Genomic DNA, 18,056 nt, shown 5'->3' with positions numbered 1-18,056 from the left:
ATCCACTCACTACCATGTGCTAGTGTTCCATCAATGATGGGTTTTTGGTTTGGGCAATGGAATCAAGAAGAGAGAGAAAATGAAATCAAGAGGGGGTGGGGGGGGAACTTTTTTTAGTAATTGGCAATGGTTTACTTTAAGTGAAGCCAAACCCTACGGCTTCCTAGCTATCGTAAGAATCAAGTATAGTTAAAAATGGGGACAATTTGTTGAAATCAAGTTCTATAGATTACAACAAAACACACCTTTGAATGTTCTATCCACATTGGAATTGGTTGTTCTCTGTCATCTATGTGTGTTACCCTCAACAAACTCATAGACATGAGAAAATCCAAGTTGTACATACTCTTGAACAAATTGTGTGAATTAAGTAAACATGTTCTCATGAAAAGAAAAATCATCTAGTTATTAATAATTGGTGCCTCATAAAGCACATTTGAAGTACATAGTTTGACGCCTTGTGTATCACAATAAGTTTAGGGCTTAGGCTTTAGCCTATTTCTTTGTATACCATTTTGTTTTTGTCTTTGTAACTCATAAACCCAAAATATAGAACCTATTAAAACTATCATATTTTTCATTTATTTTTTTCCATGTGGAAATATTCCAACCATTGAGGAAATTTTATAATCTACTTATCTTTGGGTGAGTACCCTTTATTCCTATTGTTGATGGGTACTCAATGGAAGGGAAGAGAACATTGGATGTTTCTCAAAGTGTTTGGGCTTCCAGGAGTCTAGGGCTAAGAGGTTGTAATTGATAATTGTGCGTTGAAAGGTTGTGAAGGCCATTGGTTACCACTTCTTCGAATAAAGGTAAGGTTATATTTCCATTTTTCAAAGTGGTATTGAAAGAAACAATGTTTCCATTTTCTTCTTCTTCTTCTTCACTATGACCATCGTCATCATCAATACATTTAATTCTAAAATCACATTGTATCTTCTTTACACTTTTGGCTAACTCCACGATCTCATCATCCTCATGACCTGCAACAAAAATACAAAAAACTAGTTAGGAATTCTTGATTTTTTCTCGACATAACACAATTAATTGGTTATGAATTTTCATGTAAAGGTATATCTATAAACTATATTTTAATCCTACCAATATCCTTCAAGGCATCAACTAGGCGAAAAAGATAATCACAATTTGGTCCGCATGGACCACTTGCAAACGCAACCTGTCTAGTGTGTTCAAAATTAAGAAATTCTTATTAAAATAAAACTTCAAATTTATCAAATGATTTTCTCTTAGTGTTCACAATCAAACAAAGCTATTCAAAACACTTCATCAAGATGACCGTGGAGTCTATCTTTCCATTTTTTTTATTAAATTGTGGCTCATTCCCATACATAATACTTAGTTGATCATGCCTAATTGAGGAGAGTCAAGCTATCAACACAAGATCTTGGGTTGGAAATCTCCTTTTTACACATCTTTGTTACACCATGTATCAACTTTTCCTAAACTACATGTCACATGATACATCCGTAAATCAAACTCATCTCTTTATCTCTCTCTCTCTCTAGGAAGATAATAATTCTATCTAATTTGATTCACTAGTGGCTTACTAGTTTATATCATCACATCATAAAATTTAGAGAATGCAAGCTCTTATCATCATTGTTTTTGGAAAAAAAGAAGAAGCTCTATCATCACCATACGCTCAACCTATCTTGTAAATTATAATTTGGTCTCCCATGGAATCCTCAAGAGGATTTTTATTGAGCCCACAAGACAACCCTTCATCACTAGTCTTTGTATATTTGTTTTCATTAGGGGATATTGCATGAAGGGAACAATGTGATGATTAGGGAAGTTCAAGTTTTATGGTCATGACATAGGCATTATTATAATATTTGAATATAATTTATGGGGAATTTGTGTGGTTATGGGGAGATTGACGATAGGGTCCCCGAGTATATCCCCTTTGTATGTGGTATAACAAAGGTGTTATTGGCAAGAGATTTGTTTTCATAGTTTATAATTATCTTTATCTTGCCAAAGGCCACCACTTATATTTGGTCCTTTATTTGATGATATAATTTGTAGACATGGAAAATATTATAGTCTATTTTTATAGTGCCTCTGGCCTTTTTAATTTTAATACCAATGGAGCATAATTTTTATGGAAAAAAATATTTGAATAATTTGCATTAATTTGAAATATTTCCGTTATGTAATCTTCTAGCTTATCCAAATGAGAGAAATTATAGGACTATATGGATCAATCTATATAATGTTTTTGCTCATTTTTATCATGATGGTACTATTACGTAAAGCTATAGTTTGGTTCAATAGAAGTTTTTAATAAGTGTTTGCGTGCAATAGAATTGTAGAGGTCACTAGTTTTAAATGACAATTGCTCCATCTTAACTTTATGGGTAACCCTTTGTTTTAACTAGAGTACAAACTTAGTTTCAAGAAACGTGTGTATGCAACAAATAAACTTACTGGGCAATTATATCTCTAGGAGCATGACCCAAATAGTACTTGCTCGTTGTTGTGGACATGAACCTTGTAATTACAATTATTAACGTTTTCAGATTAGTAATGCACACATAATTAAGAAAGATCCCACAAAACCATATACGTAAATAATTTATGTGCTAACTTTATTTTACTTAGGCTTTGGGGTAATATGGAGAAATGGAACATACAAACATTTACTTACACTAAGACATTGGAAATTTTTGGTGTGTCAATTGAGTTTTCCTGTTAAAAGACAAAGAACAATAAGACAAATCCAAACGTTTGGTACAATAACACACTCAATGTTTGCATGGTGTGCCATCAAACACACACATGCAATGACACAAACATGTCAAAGACATTGAAGATTACATTAGCTTATGAGAAGAAAGAAAGTAGATGACTTGCCAAATCCTTCCTACCTACTAAGTGAATCTTGAACTCATTTGAAGGAATAGCATTTTCGTGGAAATTTATGTTATGTTTTATTGTGAAAATGGTAATTGTACTCTACCAAACCAAAGTTTGGAGCCTTATGCTCCCCAAGCTAGATCCAAACTATTAGTCCTAGTGATGTGTTATATAAGTGTGGATGTGTGCCAATGGAAGCATTGATATTTCTGGAAAAGAGTGTTAAATTCTTACAAATAAACTTGTAACAACAACAAAATGTTATATAAATAACATCAATATGATAGCATTACGTAAATCTCTTTGAAGAGAACGATGTTTTCTATATGTTTCGTTATGAATATGACATTTTATTGTTACCGTGAAAAATTCTAAATAGCGCCAATCGTCATATTCGGTCTCCCTATCCATAAGATACTGATAAAAAATAAAAAAATATGAAAATGAAGTAAGTTTGAGTAAATAGTTCTCTTAATTTATAAACCATTATATCGTGGCAACACAACATTAAATGACATAGCACAATGTCAAAACGTTGCCCTTACACAGTCTCACCAATTTGACTTGATAGACTATTTTCTTATTGCACGAGAGTTTTGAGGACATAAATAGGATGGTGTAGTACTACAGCATTGTGAATTCCAAATGTAAGGTCATGGCTCAAGTCTTACATAGTGTGGTTGATACTACATTCTCTAATTCATAAGTCACTACGTAGAATGTTTCAAAGATAGATGAGAAGATGAGATCTAGGATCAAATTGGTACTAATAAATCAAATATTTTCTTACATAAAAAGATAATTCTCATTCTATTCTTTCATATTTCATCTTTTAACTCCTGGCTGAAATTTGGTGCTCACTAATATGCGAGCAATTTAAAGCATTATTTTGATATCTTATTCAAAAATACACGGGAACCATACCTTAAGTGCTTTTTGGGCAGATATTGAATCTCTAACACAATATGCCACTCCCCACTGTGAAACATTAAAAGACAAATTGTTTGATTTTTCTAACTTGCCTTAAACAATTCAAGTAAGCCAATATATCTAGAAATTATCTTCATGATTACAATGTAGGAATTTTTCTTACACATATAGATGCTTCATCAGGTTCCAATGTTGGAACTCTTGCAGGAGATTCAGGTGTTCCCCTATGTTCAAAACACGCTGCCAAACAATACTAGAACCATATTAGGGAGTAGTGATGCACCTCTCTTCCCATTTCCTTTGACTTTCAAATGCTTTTCAACGTAAGAACGCAATAATTTTAAGTTGAGGCAAAAGTCATTTTTAGTTCTTACATGTGAGGTGGCCGAGATATTCTTTTAACCACATTGAAAACAAATGTGCATTTGATAGTATGTACCATCTTTGGTCGCGCATACATGATGGGTGATGAAATCCTTTAAACATGTCTTTCCATCCATGATATGCCAATGTCATATTCTTTGAAGGAATAATGGGTGAATGTGTGATGTTAATTACGTGTACATTCTAATATGAGTGAGAGCCATAGGATAACAACATGGTCATGAATTTGCATCATTAGTTGACCATTACTTCTCCAACACAATACCAAGTGTAACCATAACAATATTTATAAATTCAATGTCTACTAGTTGCAAAATATTTTAGCAAAATGTTTGCAGTGACAATTGAATATCCACTTGCTACTAGAGGAATTTGTTGCAATTTTCTTCTCTCTATCTCACATGTAGCGAATAATTTCAAGTATTAACAAATGAATCAAATAAAAAGTTGGTTTGGGAACAAATGGAATTGATCGAAATGACTTAAAACTACGATAATAGCACAACACTAAATAAAAGAATTGAATAAATGAAAACAAATTGATTTGTAGGGAGCAGACAACTGTTTGTTTGTTTGTAATTCACACCTTGAAAATGGAATGAAATTAAAAGCACAAAATGTGAACAGAATTTAAACAGCAATCCACCATGTTCCATGGCCAATTGACCAATTACTTCTCCACATTTGTATCATGTGCATACACATACATATACATACACATCATTCGCATACGCGCACATGATGCATAAACATACACATACCCATATGCATACGTTGTGTGACACACATCATACGCATACCCATATGCACACACGCACATGATGCAGACACATCCAAATGCACACACACACACACACACACACACACACACACACACACACACACACACACACACACGATGCATATAACCTAGAAAGGGTCGATATTGCAGGGGAAAATTCTGAATATGGACGGGCGAGGAAATGACCCCACACGGAATATCAATACGGTTTACCTTCAATAGGATGTTTTTTGTGTAAAAAGTCTCAAACTCGGGATCTTCTACTGCACGAATTTCTTGCAATACAAAATCGTACGCACGTAAACTGAAAGCGAGACCGACTACTCCGATAGCACTCATCCATAAACGAGTCACACACACACATGATACACACATACACATACACATACACATACACATACACACACACACACACACACATGATGCATACACATACATACATACACACATGATGCATACACATACACATACACACATGATGCACATGATACACACATACACACATGATGCATACACATACATACATACACACATGATGCATACACATACATACATACACACATGATGCATACACATACACATACACACATGATGCATACACATGCACATACACACATGATGCATACACATACACACATGCACATACACACATGATGCATACACATACACACATACACACATGCACATGAATCTAATTTGGGTTTTTTTTTTTGTTTTTACATGGAATGGACTAACCGAGGTGGAAGGCTCTCTTGAAGCCCTTGATGAAGCCGTGGATGCTCTCATCATACTCGAACCCAACTTTCCATAGGAGAGACGCATACCCAAACACCCACAGTGACGCCCCCCCCTCCATCATCGCTCTTTATCAATACTTAATAATAAATTATATATGTATCCTCTTAACTCACCTTAATAAATCATCTGCTGCAACAATGACAAACCGGTAAGTAAGTAATTCATTCTTTTCAGAGACTTCATTCAACTCAAATAATAATAAAAACGGATGAAATCAAGTGACCATTAGACAGTTTCAAAACCAATTAAAATTAATCCATCCTTGGATATATATATAAACAAGTACATAAATGATGCAAACCTCTGTGTGTGTGTGTTTTGGGTTCGTTGGAGATTGATTTGCCCAACACCAAAAATAAGCTCTGAGAATGCCACCATGGATCTCTTCTTCACCACCTTTTTATAGTCTCTCTCTCTCTCTCTCTCTCTCTCATAAGTTATCACCATGGTTTTTATATCTATATTTACACATTTCTAGGTTCTAACATTTTTTATCTTCCTCATGTATGCCACCCACAAACATGACCAGGTTCCTCTTCATATACATATATATATATATATCCCCATTCATAGATTCTTCCACCATCAATTTTTATTTTTTACTCTTACCATGTTTGACACACATTGTCTCTCCAACATCCTCCTTGTACTGTATATACTTCAACACTTATGATCATTTTTACTCTTGGCTAGAGTCTCATCCATTGCAGCTAATGCTCGACGATGTCTCTACAAACAATCATGGCGACATTCACTAGTTCCCTTTGGGGATAGTGGGTTCCCCCCCCTATCTCTAGGCTCATACTTTTCGTGCTAAGCTCCCACTCTTTACTTCTATCTTGGGGCTTTCCTAATAATATCGCAATTTCCCACCCTCACGTGTCTCATGGAGGCCCGTCCCTACTTTGGTTCTCCGTTTGAAGAACTCCCTTTAAATGATATTTGGATAAGTATAAATAAGTGGATATCATGGTTCCTCGTAAGACAACAACTTTATCATTTGAAAACCTCCAAAAAGAAGAATGTAACACTTTGCACCAAATCATCCATTCAATTTTTGTCATGTTCCTTTGTTATCGGGTGTCAATTTTGATTGGCATGTTTTCTTGTTCAAACATCCTCACTCATGACATTCTTTGGTCTATGCATGTTACGTCAAGTTTGTGTGTTGCCATCACAAATGTTGGACTCTTTATCTTCTTTCATTTCACTTAGCCCAATACACACAACTAATACAAATACAAATTTCAGTGCTTCTTCACGGATAAACATATAGTATACACTGAATACATGTTTGTGGTTAGGGCACAAGAAAAGGTATAGAGAGTGCCTACTTTAAACTAGACACTATGCACCAAATATCACTATGCAAGCATTGTCTTTGTACATCCTATACTATACTTAAGAATGTCTAAAACATTCGAGCATTGGAGTCATATTGCTCGTAAAACATAGTCCACAAAGCATGTCTAAAAACAAGTAGAATAAGAATATGTATGTTCATCGTCAACATCCGAAGGATGAGAATGTCAATGTGAATTAGATGTCTACTACGAGGGATTGAAAAACAATAACCATGGCTTGAGTAAGCTTACTCAAGAACAATCCAATGAATGGTTGAGTTATGGTGCATTTTTTTAATCTCTCAAAACATTAATGAAAATTTTTAACGAGCTTGGGTAGATGTGGCTGAAATATTTTGTTATGATTCAGTTTTTGTCATGTGTGCCAATTTCCAAAAAGAGATGGAAGAACAAAAATGGTAGCGGCTCATTCTTATCCATTACAGTTTTTGTGGTTCAATAACTCACACATAAAGTGATTCAACATATATAATTTTTGTTGTTTATAGTCTTCCTATAATGTCATTCAAAGACCTTCAAGAAGAAACTGGATATGGAAACAATCACCAACCATCTCGGGTGTTAGGATCAAGCAAGCAAATATGACAAATTGTGAATCATTTTTAGTGGTCCATGAAGTGTGAAATGAGCATGTAAGGAATATGCACATGCATTGCCATATTATGTAAACCTTGCATTTGAATGAACCAAACGTTTTCAAACCAATATCTCTTATCCTTTGCAATAAAGAGGAATACATAAATGGATTGATTGATAATATTATGTTTTTTTTGCTACAATTACAAGCCAATATTGTCAAGGCTTAAATTAGCATGTGTTATCCTTTAACAAGGTTGCAATTGAATGTTGTTGAAGTTGTTCTACAGATGTAGTTTGAATATGTTGCTAGAACTTCATACAATTAGCGACCTCAATTGACCAGTACCATTATTGTGATGAAACTTATGAATTGAGGTTGACAACACTGATCAAGAATTTTTTGTAAATGATTTTCTTAATCTACTAAAGTTTTACAAGAATAAATTCTAAACTTACACAAGTTAAATCAATGAATTAGATTTAAAAGTTCATGTCGATAGATTGTCACACATGTCAATATCGAATAGGGTTGAGAAGAAGTATTTGAGGTCCGCATGGTAGCTAGAACATTGAATAAAAGCCCTATGAGGGAAAAATGATATGAAGACATGTCAAACATCAATAAATTAACACTTCCCACATCCATGAATATAGATCACAAGATCGTGAGAAACATCAACAACAAACAAAGCACCATCAACATGAGCACATACTCTCATGTTCATGTCAACCCCATTGCCAATTTCCTTCATTAGGTTGAGCATTCCATTGAAGCAAGGATTAGGGCTCATGGCCTATTGTGTAGTGCCTCATTGTTTCTTAGTCACGCTATTGGTATAATATGAGCTCCATCATATGCCGGAAATGTACATCTATCTCTAACGTACATGGTGTAATGTATAATCATGGTGATGTTGTTTTCCTTCATAGTTGTGGTGTCATGGAGGACCTTATGGCTACTGTTGGGCCTTCACTTATGTAACCATATACACCATCTTCACTTATTACTGGTCAATAGCTAAGATTATTACATGAGTGGACAAAGTCTCCCCCATTTACACCTCTTTTTTTTTTAGCATGACTTTCTAATTGGATTGTTATATTTTAAGACCAAGTTGGGGCCAATGGTTGTATGAATTCTTCTTCTTTTGGCATTGGAAGTAAGATGACAAATATCACCAAGAATGGTATTAGAAGTAGCTCTAAAGAACTTGCAATAGAACGAGACACAAAGCATCACTAGAAATAGTAGTAGAAATGGCACCAAACCTAGGATGAATTGTCTATTGATTAATCCATCATTTTCTTTTCTTTTCTTTTTTAGGTAAAATCTATCATTTTCTCATTGGATGACAACTTGATTTGCTTCAAACCTAGTTCCATTAAGCCGTCTAGTAATAATGTTTTGCAACCATGATGAGAGGGCAATGAAGAGATGTTCCCACCAAATGATTAATCATTAAAAATGCAAAGTCTTGGTTGCAAACTTGCATCAATTAATTCAATCACATAGCCATTTTAAAATCCCATCAATGGATGATGTAGCTTTCCAATCTAGAAAAAAGAAAAAAGAACGGATAGTTTTCATGATTCTCCTACTCTTGTCGTTATTGACAAGATAGAGAGGCACATTAATGAATATTTATTTCGTTGTGTGCATTCATTATTTTTGACAAATTGTCATTATAAATATCCATGTGTGATATGGATCATGGTTGTATTCACTAATAGAGAGAACACCTAATTCAATAGTAACATTTGATTCTCCAAAGACCAAGATACAAATGGACATAGGGGGGAGGTAAATATGCTACCTCAACTAACTTTACAAATCAATGATGACATAGAAGACGAGGTAAAGGTACAAGCTCCAACCAACCTTCACAACCCATTGATGATGGTAAAAATGAAATAGACTAGGAGATAATTGAATCATATGATTAGACATGCTCTAGAGGATGGGAAGGAGGTGCGTCAAATGCACTTGATCTAGGAAAAGACTAGAAGTGCTTAACAAGATGGAGGTTAATCAATGCAAATGATCTAGCAGAAGTTGTGTATCATGGAAAAAGGTTTTTTATTATTTTAGTAACACTTTTTTTACTAGTGGGGAACCTCAAAGCGAGGTGAAAACCCACATAGAATAAAGAAAAATATACAAGTGTCGATTAGACACTAAAGAGCTTAAAAGCACTCAAGGTAAAGATTGTGAAGGTTTTCCATGGCCATTGTGTAGACCATTGTAGAGATAAATAAATAGGTGCATTATTGTTAACGACCATAGGAGATCAACGATTATCTATTGAATGTGTAGAGCCCATGCCGAGGGTTGAACTTAGGTTTTCCCATTTTATGATTTTTATGTAATTGTGTAAGTGCATTACCAAGAAATACTATATATTATTATCAACAATGATTATGTGATTATAGATAGTAAATTTCTCTTTTCGAAAATTGACTACACCAACAAAAACTGTGGCACCAACCAACCATTTTCCTTCCACCCTAGAGTGTAGGTTTTCATTCTACTAACATCTAAATATGAAACCAACCTAAGGTTGCTCTTTTCGCTCTCACACCCACCTTCTTGAGAGATAGATAGAAGTATTTTTGGTAATCGCACTTTTCATGTCGTACAAGCCAACATTTTCACTACAATGATGAATTTTATACTGTCAATCTACAATTTATACCTAATGAGGTCTATGTTAATGGGGTTGGAAAGGTGAAAAAGAATTACAAGGATATGGAGGAGAGATTACATGATTATGTGAAGAAACTTTTCCAATATGAATGAACATTTGTATGTCCTAAACCAAATTATGCAAGTCGAATTTTCAATAATTTACCATATCACAATGTTAGTAAATGATGATGCAACTAATAATAACAAACTTACTTGAGAGTCCATTTCGTGATGATGCTAATATGAGAAACATATTCAAGAATCCCAACAACTAATTGAATGCTTCCATCTTGACCAATCCAAATATTAAATGCTTCTCTTGTGGTTGCTTCTTTTTGCTACTATTGCCATTTCTTTCTTTAAATATCGATATTTTGCTATGTTCATTGTTTTGGAGGCAAGGTGGGACAAAGATGATGAGATGGAGGGTGTGAACAAGACATTTTAGGCATGTGTTGACATGCCATCTTCTCCTATCTCTATACCCTTGCTACTCCTCGTGGTGTTCAACACAAAGCTTTGCAAATGTTGTTGTAAAAGGCCTTGGATGGCCTTTCTATGCATCCTTAAAAAGTTTCCATTCCAAACGGGGCCTTCAAACCTAAGACTTGTACAAGTCTTCAATTTAGTTTCTTTGAAGCTACTTGAATGACTCAAATCCTAGTCTATCATATTGATGTCTCATATCTAACTACGGTATCAATATTGTCCCCAATGTCAAATGTGGAAAATATAGTGGCATTGACATAAAGGCATGGTTAAGATTTCTTATTTCAAGGTTCCTTGGATAAATTCAATGTAACAATAAAACCTTTGAATTTGATCGAATGAAAAAACTAGGATAATGTTGTTATGCACCCATGAGACTCCATGCATGTGCTCGAGGAGGTCTAGAATCAATATGCAGTCTCTCTATTAAAAGAGTAGGGAACCACCCACAAATAAAGGATTTTGGGTTGGACGGAGATTTGCTAGTTGTGTCAAAGTGATCGAGATTTGATTTCTTTGTCTTGGCAACACAATAGTAGAGTGGGTTTGCTTTATTTCTTATGAGATACATATAGAGAGATAAATGGTTTCCAGAAAGAAGTAAAGGAAATTGTGCTAGATTCTACATGCTTTTCTCCTTCTTCTTTGCCCATTGTGTTTTCATGCTTGTTGGCACTTATCTCCTCTATCCACAACACCAATTCATGAGGTGGTGCCACTTTTGACCATTATGGTATTTGTTGACGTCCAACAACCGAATTGTCCCTACGACTTGAAAGTGTTATAAATTATTTCGTTGTAGTGTGAAACGGAGGAGGTACTCATGACTTGGTCGTCCACTGAAATGCTTATCATTTTCTTCTATGTTTTATGCTCCTTTGGACGACCCCAAAGGCTGCGGAAAAGGGATGAAATCCACCACATCTAAGATGCATGAAATGGGATGGGATGGGACGGAAGCAAGGATGAAGTGGCCAAAATAACACATCATGAGACTTGCTCTAGAGGGTATATGCTTGGCTAAGGGAGGGCATTTTGGGGAAATACCTAAAGCCGAAGGGCATTTTGGGAAATAAAGAAAATTTGGGCCATGTGGGGGCAGCTATTTCACATGTGCATGAAGTGGCCAAAATAACACATCATGAGACTTGCCCTAGAGGGTATATGCTTGGTTAAGGGAGGGCATTTTGGGAAATACCTAAAGCCGAAGGGCATTTCGGGAAATAAAGAAAAATTGGGCCCTGTGGGGGGAGGAGCTATTTTCACACGTGCACTCACCTCCTGCGTGTAGTATGTCGCACCTCCTCCTCTGCAGCAGGGAACGCTCCTTCTTCTTCAACCACCTAATCCTTTCCAGAAGCTCCTCGAGCTCTCCATTAAAGCTCCCAAAAGACCCACTTCATTTCCATGAAGATCTCGACGAGCAGACCATTGCGTCCCTGCTACAGAGACCCACTAACACTCTCTCAGAGACCAACAGAATCCACGATCTTCTTATCAGGAAGCAGAATCTTCATGAAGACAACCCGAATCTTCGTCGGAGAGATCCACACCTTCGGGAATTCCTTCATGGGGATCCATACATCTGGAATCTTCTCATTGGATCCTATAGAAGGTGTGGGTGTCTCAAAGATGCACGCTCGGTGTTCGAATCCATGGGCCCCATTCGAAATTTGGTATCTTGGAACTCTATTATGTCTTCTTACATCCACCACGGCTTTGGTGAAGAAGCACTTCACATCTTTTACAACATGAAATGTGTAGGTATATCACCAAATCGATCCACTTTTCTTAGTTCTATCACATCATGTTCGCTTATGATGGCCCTTACTGAAGGAGAAACAATTCATTCCCATGTTGTTGAACTTGGTTTCGAATCAGAATCCTTGATTTGTAGTGCTTTGCATAAAATGTATGTGAAGTGTGGGGATGTTGAGAATGCCAGGGATGTGTTCAATAGAATGCATGTATGTGATGTGATCTCATGGACATCCATGATGCTATCATATATCCAACATGGCAATATCCATGAGGCATGCAAGCTGTTTTGGGAAATGCTGACCCGAGATGTGAAACCGGATGAAATCTCATTTAGTACCGTCTTAGGGGCATGTGAATCTCCTCTATATCTACAAGAAGGTAGGGTTATCCATGCAACCATTATAGAGAATGGATGTAAACTTGATGACATATTAGGCACGGCTCTCATCGATATGTATAGGAAGTGTGGCAATTTAAATGATGGTCTCTCAGTTTTCTATGGAATGGATCATAAGGATGTTGTCTGTTGGACAACCATGATGATGGCTTTTGTAGACTGTAATTACAAAGAGGAAGTTCTATACCTATATAATACAATGCAATATCAAGGGATTTTCCCTAATGAGGTCACGGTTATTGCTTTATCTGGTTTGTGTGATTGTCTGGACAGTTTGTCCATTGTCAAAATAATACACATCATGGCCATAGATTCAGGATTATTCAGGCCGAATGTAATGGTGAAAACGGCGCTTATCAATATGTATGGAAAATGTGGGGCATGTGAGCTTGCCCGGCGAGTTTTCGATAAGAAAGAAGAGGAAGATGATTTAGTCCTCTGGAATGCTATGATCACAACATATACACATCAAGGGGAGGGTACTAGGGCACTCGAGCTCTTCAATTGCCTCAAATGTCAAGGCATGGAACCTGATCAAATTACATTTAGTGGATTGCTTGGAGCTTGTAGTGATCTTACTGAAGGTAAGGCTATCCATACCGTGGTTTTGGAAACTATATTTGCGTCCAATACAGTTGTATGCAATGCCCTTGTGAATATGTACAGCAAATGTGGGTCTATGCAAGACACTTGTATTGCTTTTGAACGTGTATTGAACCGCGACGTTATCTCTTGGAATGCCTTTGTAGCTTCACATTGCCGGCATGGCTATGGTGATCTAGTTCTTCAAGTGTTGAAGAAAATGGAAGAGGATGGTGTGAAACCGGATGATGTTACGTTTCTTTGCTTGCTCTCAGCATGTAGCCATGCTGGCCGACCACAAGAAGGTTACTATCTCTACATGTTGATGTCAAAGAACTATAACATCCTGCCTCATTTAGGTCACTATTGTTGTATGGTTGATATGCTCGGAAGAGTGGGGTACCTCGACGATGCGGAGAGCATGATAGATGAGATGCCATTTGAACCTGACTATGTTATTTATACAACCTTGCTTAATGCTTGTAAGATGCATGATGATGTGGTACGAGGTGAGCGTATTGCGAAACTTGTTTTCAGCATGGATACTCCAAATAGCGAATCATATATTCTCTTATCAAATATCTATGCTACACATAAAGACTATCATGATCATGATATATTTGAATTTGATTGTGACCAGTTCCAAACTCCAGGATTTGTACAGTAATGACTCTCCGACGATGTGATTGTAAATTTTAATGACTCTTCAACGACGTATTTGTATAGTTGAATGAGTCTTCAACTGTCTTCTTGTACAGTACAGTCATTAGACACTAAATTAGCATTAACGATGTAAAACAACACTAGAGAAACTAAACTCAGGAAGTCATCGATTAGCAAAACTTAGAGAACCAATGTGAGCATTGCCAGAGTTTTATCAGATGAATCGTTGTGATTACAAGAATATTCTATTTCATGAAGAGGTTAAAAATCTTTAACACACAGTTATCCTGCCTACTATATGTGCAGTAGGCAACCTTGTTTCCATAATGTAAGAGTATCTGTACCTCAACTAACCCAATTCTCCTCAATCATCCAGAGGTGGTGAACCATGACACAAAAAAGTTACCGATTGAATTGTTGATATATGAAATATAATGTGGATGGAATGAAGGAAGCATAATAACATATGGTTTTCGCATTCACCTATTGGAGGCTAATGCAAACAGAGCCCAATCAATGTATGTAGTAAGGTGTCAAGGTTGAGAAATGTACACAATCCGTGAACCCTTTGCTACAAGCAAGGTACTCACAAGGATGGGTCTTACTCAAAATAAATCAATATGTGAAAACAATTGGTAAATAAAGGACGAGAAATCTAGGTCAATCCCTTATATACCCAAACATTTCAATCATGATCAGAAACCCCTTGTGACTTATTTATCTATTGCATCAATATGCTATGGTGCGCTAATAAAAACACTAATTTGTTTTTGCTTGGCCTCAATTTGTAAAATAATTGAAGAGAATATTGTCTTGATATCAAGAATCCCTAGTTTAAATTATGGAAAGAAACCAAAAGGTCTAAGGAGACATAGTTAGTGATATTTGCAAGTGTAAAGATGCAAATGCAAGTGATATTCCCTAGCCATTAATGACTTGGTCCACTAAAAGTATGGTGCTTTCCAGTCCTAACAATATGCATAATTCAATTTTATAATATAAACTTGTTATTCATGACCAAAAATAGAATTGTATTCTATGACTCAAATGGAACTAAGCAAGATGTAAAATAATAAGAATCCTTGTCATGTAGACATTGTTTTAATGTTCTCTTCAAGGACTATGTATATTATATTGAGTGTGGGGGGGGGAGGGTAGAGCTACGAGATTATTGAAATACTTGTTTATGTAATGTGATCTTTTAACATCCCATATATGAAGGAGGAGCCCTCAGATAGTACATTCTATATGTGCAAAGTTTTTGAATTGGATGCAATGTATGGTTTACATCAACCCCATCGTTTTTTATAAACATTCTTACAAAATGTAACTAATGAGTTCTTTTCAATATAGTGTCAATAATGAATTACAATCTATTGTCGAACTTACTCTGAATTTGTTACATGATACATATATTGTTGTTTTTAGATATCAATCAAAGTGAATAAACAGTCGACACATCTATCCTCTTAAGGAATATTGATTATTTGACAACACAATGTTTATGAAAGCAAAGAGGTCTCATTCAATACCTTCTAAACATTAGGTTCACAAGGACAATATACACATCTACATTGGAAAACATAATATTATACACTCAATGCTTAATCTTAGTATCTTAGGTTATAGTCAAACCATTAGAACCTAATGTTTATCATTTAGTACTAATGATAACATTGGTTTGACAATATGTACCCCCTCCCCCCCATGGTTGTTTCCTCCATAGGTGGAGTTTGGTTTCAATTATGACATAGTGGGGGGTATACCTTTTCTCTCTTATCTTTCCCTCCACCAGATTGTATCATTATATGCTTTGTATACGCTTATTGGATTGGTAATGGAAACTATGGTGTAGTAAAAAAAATCATTGGTTACCATCAAAATATGTGATGAAGGAATATCAATTTAGATCATATAAATTTAGTAGAGTATTTATTGTGTTATAGGATTGGGTACACATTGAGCACATTTCTCAATTAGTAGCCTTGATGCATGGCAATTCAATAAGAATTTAATTACGCTTGAAAGACATGGAGATGGGAAGTCTTTTGAGATCTTTGCAAATACCTTCCACAATATATATAGGTGGCTCATAAATTAGTATATAATGGGTTAAAGAACATAAAACATGTAGTAAAACCTACAATCTTGTAAAATGTATGTAGCAATGGGCATGGCATGGTTTCGGCTCGAACCAAACCAAACCGTTAAGCCATGGTTTGACGGTTTATAGGTTCCCAAAAAAATTAATGGTTTGGTTTGGTTTGGATTTTCAATAAACAGTTTGGTTTCGGTTTGGTTCAGTTCTAAAACTCGGGTTTATAGGTTTGGTTTAAAGGTTTATAGGTTTTTGGTTTACTTTTTTTTTCTTAATAGTTTATTAATTTAATGGTTTAATTCATAGTTTTTTATTGATTTAATTAATTTAACTTAAATATTTATTTAATTTAATGGTTCAATTAAAGTTTATTTTATTGATTTAATAAATTTAACTTAAATGCTTATTTAAATGTATTTTTGTTTATTTAGATGTTTAATTAGTTTGATTTAAATGGTTAGGTTTAAATTTTTTATTAAATGGTTCGATTTGGTTAAAAAAATTTATTAAATGGTTCGGTTTGGTTTCAACTTTTCCCTAAACGGTTTGATTTGGTTTTTTTTAAATATAAACGGTTCGGTTTCTTTGCCTTGAAACTGAACTGAACCGTGCCCATTGCTAAATGTATGCATTGTGTGGGAATTTATTTCCTTGATACCACCTTTTGGGATATTGCTTGGCACACTTATTATATGCATTTGCGTGGTTAAATGCACTCCACGAAAATGCATCATAATGTCACTTTTCTAATTAGTCAATCTTTCAACATTATACATGTGAGGTCCTTGTTGATGTAGTTGATGGCCAAAACCTGTTGCACCAAAGATAGACAAATTTCAACACCATCAATTGATCCACAATAAAATGATGAGGGAACCATGTCAATTTCCAAGGTAAAAAAGGTGACTGATTTTCTCATAATTGGAAAACATAAAAGGGACATGACCCCTTTAAAAATAGAAATCAATGTATATAATGTCAATGGAATAGTAAAATATCATATAAGGATGCTTGCTTGGATTGGATCCCTATCTTATGTACCTTTTTCATCAAGCTTGGAAATAGTGTTATGGATGTAGGAAGAGTTTGTACATACATGCGGTAATTTTGGTAAAGAATTCAAGTAGGAAAAAAGGATATCTCTTGTGAATAGATAAATTGATGACTTTCTTTGAAATTTTTTGAGAACTACTAATTAGTTGTCGCTTGCGGTAGACTTTTTTGTGTAGCATTAATACCATATTCCAAAGACATAATCACCACCTAGCTTCGGTTTTTGTTGCTTTTACTACGGCTTCATAGAATGAAAAGGGTGGCCTAACCTTTAGGCTTTGGCGACAAGGTAATACTTTATATGTCCTTTGGTGCACATATTGTTAATGTGTGTTGGTGCATTGTGCCTTCACTCATTATGACTAATCTTTTGTACATGGATCATGAGGGTATCTTAGTAAGTATGAGATGACAAGGTGGTAGAGTGCATTATATGAATAGATAAAGGTTGATTCTGCCTTTAATGATATCCACTTGTGAATTTTATTGACTTTCTTTATCATAATCTTGTGGAGAAAAAATAGTTTACAAATATGCATTAAGTACTTGACAAACATGCATGTATGTATGCATTTGGTGGAACCTCATATGGATACTAGAGCTAATAA

General features: G+C 35.3%; 2 protein-coding genes across 3 annotated transcripts; one reads left to right on the top strand and one right to left on the bottom strand.

The window, feature by feature from the left end:
* Positions 1 to 613: 613 nt before the first annotated feature.
* Positions 614 to 5,836, bottom strand: LOC147863863 (gamma-glutamylcyclotransferase 2-1-like). 2 transcript variants are annotated; one of them, XM_087319107.1, is made up of 8 exons: positions 5,714 to 5,836; positions 3,977 to 4,053; positions 3,808 to 3,861; positions 3,244 to 3,300; positions 2,675 to 2,715; positions 2,455 to 2,517; positions 1,105 to 1,184; positions 614 to 986 (listed from the first exon to the last, which is right to left on the bottom strand). In XM_087319107.1, the coding sequence occupies exons 1-8, from the start codon at positions 5,832 to 5,834 to the stop codon at positions 712 to 714; spliced, it is 768 nt and encodes a 255-aa protein (XP_087175233.1). In that variant the 5' UTR covers positions 5,835 to 5,836; the 3' UTR covers positions 614 to 711. The 2 variants fall into 2 exon arrangements, with proteins under 2 accessions (XP_087175233.1, XP_087175235.1); XM_087319109.1 differs by lacking the exon at positions 3,244 to 3,300.
* A 6,586-nt stretch (positions 5,837 to 12,422) lies between these two features.
* On the top strand, positions 12,423 to 15,139 carry LOC147863862 (pentatricopeptide repeat-containing protein At4g13650-like). Its single transcript, XM_087320486.1, has one exon. It carries the CDS (start codon positions 12,550 to 12,552, stop codon positions 14,299 to 14,301), a length of 1,752 nt encoding a protein of 583 aa, XP_087176612.1. The 5' UTR covers positions 12,423 to 12,549; the 3' UTR covers positions 14,302 to 15,139.
* Positions 15,140 to 18,056: the final 2,917 nt, after the last annotated feature.

Source organism: Azolla caroliniana, unplaced genomic scaffold (assembly GCF_043228905.1).
Source record: "Azolla caroliniana isolate FFs.n. ecotype wild unplaced genomic scaffold, voAzoCaro1.0.p SCAF_5, whole genome shotgun sequence".
Lineage (NCBI taxonomy): Eukaryota > Viridiplantae > Streptophyta > Polypodiopsida > Salviniales > Salviniaceae > Azolla > Azolla caroliniana.
This window is presented reverse-complemented; position numbering and strand designations above follow the sequence as displayed.